This window comes from Acanthochromis polyacanthus, chromosome 13 (assembly GCF_021347895.1).
Source record: "Acanthochromis polyacanthus isolate Apoly-LR-REF ecotype Palm Island chromosome 13, KAUST_Apoly_ChrSc, whole genome shotgun sequence".
Taxonomy (NCBI): Eukaryota; Metazoa; Chordata; class Actinopteri; family Pomacentridae; genus Acanthochromis; species Acanthochromis polyacanthus.
In genome coordinates, this window is record NC_067125.1 from 38,767,722 (window position 1) to 38,779,346 (window position 11,625).

Here is an 11,625-nt window from a genome sequence, read left to right on the forward strand (position 1 = left end):
GGTTTCAGTCACTTGATAAAGCACTCTTGGATACCAAGATAGTGCCAGCTATTGGAGGGCTTAGTCTGATGTCCTATGTAGGTGCAGGTTAATGCCTGTTGGAGCTGTTTTAATTGCAGTTATGTAATTGACATTTATTAGACAGAGGTGATGATTTGAGTGCAGATCTACAGTGAAATCCGGTGTTAACGCTCTGCTGCGTGCATCAGCATGCTCGACCTGGCAGACGAGTTTCTGTGTATGCTCGCATTACATTGGTCAGAGGAGGAGGAGGATCCTGCAGGGAGCCGAGCAGCACACTGCAGAGGACTGTCCAGCCTGGAAACGCACAGCCCGGCGCCTTTATGTGTTTTATTAGGCAGCGGTAATGTCACAACACTGAGTAAATAAATGAGGAGTTTTCGGAAGAGGAGGAGCAGGTGAAGTTCAGACCTGTTGGCAGCGTGGGCTCACCAACGCTTTAAACTTTGAAGCTAGCTGGTGTAAAGTTTTCGCGTTAATTTGGTGTACGGGCTCAGTTTCATGTCGCGCTGACGAGCCAGTGTCGGTTTCGATATAGCAGATAAAGAGAATGTGAAGAACCGTCCGGGCTCAGACATGGAGACCCACCCGGACAGCAGGAGCCCAGACGGCTGCTTTGACAGGACCTGCTCCTCTCTCACCGTCGATAATGTGTACGAAATCGCCAAACTCATCGGTACCGAGGTGGAGAAACTAATCGACGGCTACGGCAAGGAGAGCGCCGAGGGTCTGGTGCCCAAAATAGTGAAAGTGCTGGAGCTGCTGGAGAGCTTTGCGTCGAGGAACCACGCTCACAAGCAGCGGGAAGAGGAGCTGCTGAGGACCTTCGAGACCATCCAGCTGCAGCAGCAGAAGAAGCGCGGAGGGAAGGAAAGCGAGGAGAGCAACGAGAGAATTGAAATACGGGTGAGAGACAAGGTCCTCCCACCATTTTGTAAACAATGCCAACGTTGTAACACGTTGTCTGGTCACGATATATGTGTTATAACATGTTACAACAGCCTTTTCCAGGTTGTAACTTCTATATCGGGGCATCTTTTCTGTGTCGTGACAAACATGGAGCTAATTGACGGGCAGGCCGGGGACTACATGTTCTACCCCTCCCAAATTGAGCCTAAACATACTCATTTAAGCTCCATGAGGCCATTACATGTACGACATTAAGGCAGGACCAAGCGAAATTAAACAAAAACATACTTACTTGTATTTTACTGCTAAAAACTGTTATATATTGCTTTTATATCGCGGTGCCTGTCCGTTAACTGACTAATTGATATCAATCCGCCAACCAGAAATACCAGCCGTCGTCAAGGCAACCGCCCAAGGACAGTTACTCGGCTAAAACTCGTTGCTTCAGTTGCAGTTGGCTAACAGTGAGAATATGCAGCGTTATTGTTTAAGAGCTTATTTTATTTCCCATTCTATATTACCAAAGTTTTATTAAAAAATAATGTGTAAATTCAGCTAGATATAGGACAGACCTTTGATTTTTTTTTTTTTGCTATCTTCAGTAGAATTTACGTTAGTGTTGTGGATAAAGAAGCTAGCTTGTTAGCAGCAGTGCACAGGAGAAATCAATTTCAATTCAGTTTCAATACAGTACACTTTATTGGCATGAATGTCAGGTAAGCAATGTTGCTAAAGAGTCAAGGATAGTACAATTCAAATATAAGGTGAGAACATTAAATAAAAAGAAGCATTGCAATGTACATTTTTAAGTAGAATAAAATGGATAAGTAGATAAAAAAGAACAAGACCATGAAAATAACACATATGACATATGTAGGGTTGTGTCAAGATAATTACTTGTCCTGTTCATTGATGTTGTACTACTTGTGTGTCCCCCAGTTTGTAATTCATGTCAGTGTGATCTATGTCAATGCGACATGTACTTGTGTTGTTACATTGCTTGTGCAAAAGTAAGATATTCGCAGCAATAACTGGGTGTTAACTATCAATGTTAGTGGTTGTGGCTGTTTGGTTCCAAAAACTTAAGTTCGTATATTAATATGCCAACTAATAATATTAGTATGCCAACTCAGACTGCATTCTGCAAAATACACAAACGCCCAAACGGGTGTGAGTAGTTTGGTATTTTCTCTCTTGAGTAAAAGTGACACAAAACAAACGAAAGCTACACGTGGCAGCGCTCCAAACCTGCAAATGTTCAGCACAAGTGGCTATTTTGAATGCTTTCTGTTTGCCATCTCTGATCGTGTTGCAAACCCCCTCTGTTACAGCGTTACAGAAGTGTGATACTCATGCAGTTTGAACTGTGTCAGATGAAAAATGCTTAGGGCAAAATGCTGCTGACATGTGAGTGCTGTCCAAGGGAAGGTACTATTTTACTTACATCACAGGAGCCTGACATTGTATTATATGTTTAATGGCTTATTAACTCACTATTGATGTTCATTGTTGTTCGATTGCGTGACAATCAATCTGTCAAATGGTAAATGCAAACTAAATATTTGATGTAATAATTTCATAATATCCTTAAAGGCTTAATATTAACTCAAAGTGTTTGATTAATGCAATTTAATCATTGCTGCCAGGTCTCCATCATGTGAAACTTCTTCTAGTACGGTTTATACATTAGCATGTGTAACTTTTTACACTTTAATTCATCTCATTCGTGCACTGTAGACAAGTCATTGTTGCTGTAAGTAAACGTAGAGCTGTGGTTCTAGAACTGTGCTGTTGAGAGGTCTTGGAACCATTTTATCACAACATCTGTAATGACTTAATAAACTGACACACCCACTTGGACCCAGTTTGCTGTGCTGCATCCAGAATCTTAGATACTCAAGAGATTTTCAGCAGCACTCTGTCATTCTTGCCTTTCCTGATAATGTGATGTTTCTGTGTCTGAGTTTATGGTTTTATAGTCTGGCTTTTGTCCTCCTGAGCAGGAGCTGCAGCAGAAGGAGCAGCAATGGAAGAGGAGGTGTGAAGAGCTTCAGGTCCAGGTCCAGCAGCTCCAGGAGGACAGGGAGGAGCTTCAGAGCAGGCTGAAGGGCAACCATGCACAGGAGGGTATGTCCAAGTCCCCGCTCAATCCCAAATGAGTTTTTTCATTCCAAAAGCAACCTTTAGAATATGTTGTTTATGTTTTAAATATCCTTAAATGATTAAATATAGATATCACAAAAAAATCGGTTTGAGTTCTCTTGTGCTGCCTTTACCTGTTCTCCAAACAAACAAATCAACCATTTGATCATGTCGATTCTCTACTCTGGTCTAGGAATGCAGATCTATGTAAAGTATCTACCACAGAAAAACTTCTTAGCAGTTGCGGTAGAGATTTAAAGCAGTTGGTTAATTAAAAGTCGTGTGAAATGGGGCTTACAGTAGTCAAACTGGTCTTTGCCGTGTTTATAGCGGAGGTATTTTGCTGCATGAGGCAGCAGAAGAAGACTGTGCTTACTCTGCAAACATAAAGAGAATGCTTTTGAAACACTATAGAGAAGTCAACATCAAACTGCATTAAAGTTTGCAGTATATGCTTAATTTAATCTTTTCTATTAGGCACCGGATTATTGTGTTTTCCCTTGATAAATATCAGTATTTCATTTAAAAACCTAAACAATTGTAAGGCTGTAAAGTTAGTTTTTTGGTTTGCATGATTTACACTTGAGGTTTATTTTCAATATACAGTAATAAAGGACTTGAATTAAGTAAAACAGAAAAGATATCATCTCATGTGTCGTATTCACCTTGACAATTCCAGCATGTGGAAAACATACCACAACAGTCTGAGCCAAGGGTGGAGTCACTTCGCTGACTCTTATTTTCTTGTACTGACAGGAAAATATGCTTTCTTAATATGTTTTTGATTTGTTTGACAAGAGGCTAATAAGCAAGTGACTGTGGTGAATCTGACTGCTGTCCAGCTGCAGTGCTCTGTACAGTTCAAGTTCAGTTCAAAGGCATGTTGATAATTTCAGTTTAGATACAAGGATTTAGTCTGAAGGTACTACAGTATGTGGGTTTGTTTAAAGGGTCAGTTTATCCAAAAATCATTAAAAAAACATCTTACCATGAATGGTATCTAGCTATGTGCCAGGTGTGGTTTTGTTTGCCCAGGCTTTTAGATAACCACAGACTTCAGCTTCAATGTCGAAACAGTAAATGTGAATGGAAAGTTATTTGTGGTATGTTTGCATTATATTCTGAACTGTTTTCTGATTCGTTTGTTCCTGTGGATTATTACAATTTACTGACACTTTGGTACTCTGGGTGAAAAAGGTTGTCAGGATGGCAGCAGGATTTTAGAGATGCATACCATGAAACTGTACGCATAAAATTAAAACAATCTGCCAGACAAGATGCCGGTGAGAGATACTGTCTTTTGCTTTCTGTTCTGGGTGAACTGAATTTTGAAGTCTGTATAAAAGATCATGTGCACCGTCCTCTGTCACATTTACAAAACTTGATTGAGGTCATTAGCTTGTGTTATCTTAAGACCATGGGGTAAACACCTTCAGTTTATTGTATTTTTGAGATTCACAGGTAAACTCAGACCTGTGAGTTTGTGAGTCACTGAAGTTACAGGCTTACGAGAATCATATATTGCCATTAAAAAAATCCAGCTTTGTTGTCTATTTCCTGCCCTGGAAGCATTGATCACGCTACTTTCTACATTTTAAAATAATTTATTACGTGATAAAGTATATAAAACTATAACAATGTCACACTAGCTACTCCATACCTGAATTGCAGCTGTAACTAACAATTATTTTTATTGTTAACTAATCTGTTGATTGTAATTATTGCAGCTCTAACCTGAAATTTGTCAAAAATTAATGACAACCTCTGTACATTTGTAACAAGAATCAAAACAAGTGGTGTAATACACACGTGGACAAAATTGTTGGTACCCCTCAGTTAAAGAAGGAAAAACCCACAATTCTCACTGAAATCACTTGAAACTCACAAAAGTAACAATAAATAAAAATTTATTGAAAATTAAATAATCAAAATCAGCCAGCACTTTTGAATTGTTGATTGACATAATTATTTTAAAAAAACAAACTAATGAAATAGGGCTGGACAAAAATGATGGTACCCATAACTTAATATTTTGTTGCACAACCTTTTGAGGCAATCACTGCAATTAAACGATTTCTGTATTTGTCAATGAGCGTTCTGCAGCTGTCAACAGGTATTTTGGCCCACTCCTCATGAGCAAACAGCTCCAGTTGTCTCAGGTTTGATGGGTGTCTTCTCCAAATGGCATGTTTCAGCTCCTTCCACATATGTTCAATGGGATTCAGATCTGGGCTCATAGAAGGCCACTTTAGAATAGTCCAACGCTTTTCTCTCAGCCATTCTTGGGTGTTTTTGGCTGTGTGTTTTGGATGGTTGTCCTGTTGGAAGACCCATGACCTGCGACTGAGACCAAGCTTTCTGACACTAGGCAGCACATTTCTCTCCAGAATGCCTTGATAGTCTTCAGATTTCATCGTACCTTGCACACTTTCAAGACACCCTGTGCCAGATGCAGCAAAGCAGCCCCAAAACATTACTGAGCCTCCTCCATGTTTCACCGTAGGGACAGTGTTCTTTTCTTCGTATGCTTGGTTTTTGAGTCTATGAACATAGAGTTGATGTGCCTTACCAAAAAGCTCCAGTTTGGTCTCATCTGTCCAAAGGACATTCTCCCAGAAGCTTTGTGGCTTGTCAACATGCATTTTTGCAAATTCCAGTCTGGCTTTTTTATGAGTTTTTTTCAGCAGTGGTGTCCTCCTTGGTCGTCTCCCATGAAGTCCACTTTGGCTCAAACAACGACGAATGGTGCGATCTGACACTGATGTACCTTGGCCTTGGAGTTCACCTTTAATTTCTTTGGAGGTTGCTCTGGGCTCTTTGGATACAATTCCAACGATCCGTCTCTTCAATTTGTCATCAATTTTCCTCTTGCGGCCACGTCCAGGGAGGTTGGCTACTGTCCCGTGGGTCTTGAACTTCTGAATAATATGAGCCACTGTTGTCACAGGAACTTCAAGCTGTTTAGAGATGGTCTTATAGCCTTTACCTTTAAGATGTTTGTCTATCATTTTTTTTCGGATGTCCTGGGACAATTCTCTCCTTCGCTTTCTGTTGTCCATGTTCAGTGTGGTACACACCTTTTCACCAAACAGCAGGGTGACTACTTGTCTCCCTTTAAATAGGCAGACTGACTGATTATGAGTTTGGAAACACCTGTGATGTCAATTAAATGACACACCTGAGTTAATCATGTCACTCTGGTCAAATAGTTTTCAATCTTTTATAGAGGTACCATCATTTTTGTCCAGGCCTGTTTCATTAGTTTGTTTTTTTAAATAATTATGTTAATCAACAATTCAAAAGTAATGGCTGTTTTTGATTATTTCATTTTCAATAAATTTTTATTTATTGTTACTTTTGTGAGTTTCAAGTGATTTCAGTGAGAATTGTGGGTTTTTCCTTCTTTAACTGAGGGGTACCAACAATTTTGTCCACGTGTGTAATTACTGCAGAGAGAGACAGAAAAAGCTTTTGCTGAAACCATTTTTCTTTTTTGGCCATTGTTTTGTTTTACTTACAGTTTGTGTGTGTGTCTTTGTGTCTTAGATCGTGTTCAGCGGCAAGAACGGGAGGTGATGCTAAAGCTGAAGGAGGTTGTGGACAAGCAGAGAGATGAGCTGAGGGCCAAAGTCCAGGAGATAGCCACCATCACTAAAGAGGTGGAGGCGGTAAGGAGGCAATAACAACATATTAAATTGTTTTTCAGCTCATAAACACCAGCTCATTATAAGACAAACATGGATCCACAGTAACTCTTTTTCTGTTTCTGTGTGCTTCATACAGACGTGCTAATATAAAATTTATGGCTGTGGCTCCAAAGTTCTGTTTCCATAAAGGCTTTTCTTGTACAAACAACAGTCTTTGTTAATTTCCTGTCATGATGGAATTATATGTTTTGAAATATCTATACATATATAGTAACACACAGTCATAATTTCACAACCATGTATCACATGCAGCATCAGAAGAGAACTTGCATCATGTCAGCTCCACCAGTAAACACAGTGGGAGACATGAAGTGTGTCAGACATGAGGGACAGAGGGCAGAGATTATTCACATAGTTACTGTTTCAGCATTTAAACTGCACTTTAGACCAGTCGTGGCACTGTTTTCACACCCACACAGATATTGTGTGTGAATGTTTGCACGTGCCTGTGTGTGCGTCAACTTTTGTATATCACATGATTTAAATAGCAGCCATAACTGGGTGTGTTTGTTAATGCTTAGCTTCTTGTTCCCAGTCAGTTGACTAGAGTGAAAGAAAAAGAAACAGCTCATGGTCCTAAGTAGCTCAGTTCCCCATGATTTTTTTTCTTTGGGTTTTTTTTAAATTTGTTTTCAAACAGATGCTCACAATTGTCCTGAATGAATGGATGCTTTTGAATGAATGCTGCATTTGTCTTGACATTTGTGGTTTCATCTTTTCTCCTACCCTGAGACTTTTGGTCCACATCCCATGCATGAAGTCAATGAATCACACTCCTCTGCTGCTGTTATTATTAGCCAAATACAGATGCACTGCAGCAGCTGCTGGTGCTCAAAGATTTGTTGGACATACAGAAGGGCAGATCGGGCAGACGCCATAACCACCACCTACTACCAGCAGATTCATTTGACTGCTGTTAAGACCTTCAGGTCCCACCATTCAAAATTTGAGTTTTTGTGGGTTTACTGTCAACAATACCATTTCAGCAGTTGTTTCAACCTGAACCTCAGTGGTCTCCGATAAACTGACCTCAGCTAATGAGCTGCTGAGAGCTGTGCCCTGTGGAAAACTTTTACAGTTACAGAGCAACTTCAGCTTACCTGGTTGCAAAGAGTTGAACAACAGACATACGCAGTCATTTGGCCAGAATCCCTCACCCAGGAAGCATTCAAATTCAAATCAACCAAATACAAACTGAAAACAACATTTTCATAAATCCTTGGTGAGACCTTAATGCCCTGCACTTACCCGTCATCACTGATAGATTGAATTTTTGGTTCAACTTTCCCTTGTTGATTTTGGGTTGAGCTGTATTTATAACTGGTGGGAAATGAAGGAACTGTCTGTGCTACTGCTCATGGCTCGAATTCGAAATTCATAATTTATGTGCGTCTTTGTGTCTGTGTGTGTGTGCAGCTCCAGGAGCAGCTGGACCGCTTCATGAAAATGAATGCAGAGCTGCGACACAAGCAGAATGTCCTGCAGGCTCAGCTGCAGAGCACCGTGGAGAGGAAGGCCGACATGGAGGCTGATCTGAAGGAGAAAAGCAAAGAGATAGAAAACCTCCAAGCACGACTGGACAGAACCAACAGTAACGGCCCTGTATGTATGGCTCTGTCACTGGTTTACGCTTCTTTGGTTTCATGGCTGAAGAATTATATGACAGCCTACTTTTCACATGTGTTACGTTGTGCTGCACGGGCAGTTAGTGGACAGTTAGCTCACTCTGAAGTGTTATAGACAAGAGCTGAAGCTGCTTTTCCAAAATGTTGAAGGAGTGACAGTCTGGTGAATGTGATGACTGTCTCTTCTCCCATCAGTCCAGTCCAAGTCAAGCAGTGCACAAGTCAAAGAAAAACCCGACTTCTGATCACAAGGATTCTGACCAGCCGTGCTTTACCAAGAAGGAGGTGCGTGACATTCTTTTTGAGAGGAACGAGCTAAAAACCAACTTGTTCCTGGTGCAGGAGGAGCTCAAGTACTATCAGAGGTGGGTCTAAAGTGTGTGTGTGGTGAAGGGGAGACATCTCTTATTATGCTACAGTCTGAGAAAGTTATTGGATGTTGTTCTAAAGTTGCAGCGACTGTTGGTTTGTATGTGACCGAGTTTCTTATCATGGATGCATGTTTTTACAGTTACTGCTATTACATGTAAGTGAATGGATTCTGTGTGTCTGCAGGGAGATACTGAGTGAGGAGAGGTGTCCAGGTTTCCTCTTAGAAGCTGTCCGCTCTGCCATCAAAAAAAGAAGAAGGCTCATTAAGGCCAAGATGCTTGGGATTTCTGTAAAGGAATGCAGCAGCAGGTCTCTCATCATATCAAGAACTGCAGTCATAAATAGTGTCTAGATGTACAAATATGTTCAGAAGGTGAAGATGGTTGTATATTGACATTTTTGTTTCTCTGCAGCGATGAAGAAGAGAGTAGTTCTCTGTTTGGGCAGACAGAAGTGGATGGCACAGAAGTAGACGGGACTGACAAACCAGCCGAGTCACGCATTCGAAATCTGTGAGTACAACTTCCACCTACACTGTTACACTGCACTCATCAGACTGGAAACTACAATGGTGGTTTGCATAACGCCTGAGATGGTTTTGGTATATTTGTTTCAGCATTGGTCCTGTTTATGCTGTTGGTCTGAGACAGTAGAAGGTACAGCCACTTTTGGTTCACATTCACTGAAGTGGAATCCAGATATAAGGATTGCTACTGATACTGATTGATACACCTCTGAATATACAGCCATGGCCATAAGTTTGGACACAGCATGACTTCCTATGTCTGTTTTGATGTCTATTACAGAACATAACTAATATTTTTTGACAGCACCAGTTTAATTAGTCAACAAATCAACAAGGGATATAATATTATCAATAAATTCCAACAATTGGAACAACTTTGTTCCCAAAACATAATATTAGAAGAAAATAACAAAAAAATGCAGTACTTTCACAACCGAATTTGGTAAGAATAACAAAATGACACCAAACTCTTTCGATGTTTTTTTTAAATATGAAACTTAATATAGTTCTCAGGAGTTGTGTATTGTATTGTAAGTGACAATTTTGTGGTATTTTCTAAGATTCACAAGCGTCATGGTACTTGTGTCCAAACTTATGGCCATGGCTGTATGTGCAAAGCAAGAGCGATTAAAAAATGAACGGTACAAATCCACATCAGAATCCCTGCAGACATCAGTCGAAGCACTGGATTTATCTCTGCCACTGTCACCTCCCTGAGATTTTCCTCAATCCTAGTCTATATTTAGCTTTAATCCCTGACTAGAGATTTGACTCTCCGTCTGTCTCTTCTACTCTATCGACTTGCAGCTTTGGCTTCCTGACGCGGTCAGGCAGCGGCCAGAGTCCCACCCACATGAGCAGCTCCGCCTCCACCTGGGAGATCATCGAAGACTCAGAGGCCAATGAGGAGGCGGAGCAGCAGACGTCTTCCTGAGCCTGGTACCGACCCCAGAGTTTGCACTGTGAGATTCCTTCAAGTTTGTCACACAAGTTTTCCCTCGGCTTGTAACAAAAATCTTCTTCAGGGGAAAGGCTACGAGGACATTTGAATGCAGACCCAGAGTTTATAACAGAAAAGCACTGTGTGAGAGTGAGGAAAGATAACGTGTTTTTCAACAAATACTTTCTCACTTTTTAAATTCTGATTCAGTCATGGCTATTCAGCTTTTTGATAATCTCAGTCTTGTTTTCAGCATTATTTTTCATTAGAAGTGATAAACAAGAAGGGCAATGTGTAGCTACAGTATACTGCTATATGGTACAGCGTGTGACAGTATTAAGAGGGACATTTTTAAAGGTCTTCCTTTTGTATGATTCAAGTATTTAAACAACAATCATGTTATTCTTCATTGTAAGAAAAATCTTACTGTTGGTCATTTTTGAAAAATGGATTATGACACATATATATATATATATATATATATATATACATCCTCAAATATTTTTCACAAAACCAAAGACTATACAACTATATATTATATATTACAATCCACTCCAGTAATATGGAACACAGCAAATTATGTTCTGTCTTTTCCACGAGAGGCAAGGGTATATTTTCAGACTAATAAAAATATTTTGGATCACAAATTATATGTAACTGATACCTCACCAGGGAGATTCTTAAGCCTTGTATTTACTCATTTATGTTTTATGATTTGAAGCACTTTTATGTGACAGGAAAAGAAAAGTTGTAATCATAGTACTGGTCCCTTTTATAGCAGTGGGTGCATTTTTAGCCCTTAAGCTTAACTTACTGCTTATATATATATATATATATATTTTTTTATTTTATTTTTTTTTATTATTTTTTTTCTGAATATCCCAACATCAGTCTCTGCACAGAGCCGAAGTGTTTGGCTGGTGATTATTTGATGATAGTGCCATAAGTGTGTCTGGCTGATAAATCAGCCTCTGCAGATTGATTATGTTAAATTTAAGTTCCTAGTTGAACTAAAAATTGTGTGCTGGATATTTTTCATCTCTGCTACCTTTAGCTGATGAGTTATATCATAAAATCACCAGCTTCATTGTATCTGTTCCCATCTCTCTGTCTAAATATCTGATCAGAGCAGAACTCAGACAGATCAGTGGTGTTTCTTTGAGGGACAATGTATGAACTTCCAATCCATCTTCTCAAATACTGTGTTTGCAATGTATTTTTGTAAGCATGTTTGTTATGCTGATGAAAACACATTTAAGATGTGAATCACCATGTGAGTGAGTTTTATTTCAAGTTTGATTAAACAACTCTTCAAAATGTGGATTTTCTGTGATATTGAGATCTCAATCAAATCCATTAAACACAGAATATGAACTAATCTCA

The 11,625-nt window shown here is 39.7% G+C and overlaps 1 protein-coding gene across 1 annotated transcript; it reads left to right on the forward strand.

Moving 5' to 3' along the window:
- The first annotated feature begins 249 nt into the window (after positions 1 to 249).
- Positions 250 to 11,620, forward strand: rilp (Rab interacting lysosomal protein). Its single transcript, XM_022210761.2, has 8 exons — positions 250 to 927; positions 2,934 to 3,057; positions 6,619 to 6,740; positions 8,196 to 8,381; positions 8,600 to 8,769; positions 8,960 to 9,085; positions 9,190 to 9,288; positions 10,110 to 11,620. The coding sequence occupies exons 1-8, from the start codon at positions 598 to 600 to the stop codon at positions 10,234 to 10,236; spliced, it is 1,284 nt and encodes a 427-aa protein (XP_022066453.1). The 5' UTR covers positions 250 to 597; the 3' UTR covers positions 10,237 to 11,620.
- The last annotated feature ends 5 nt before the right edge of the window (positions 11,621 to 11,625 follow it).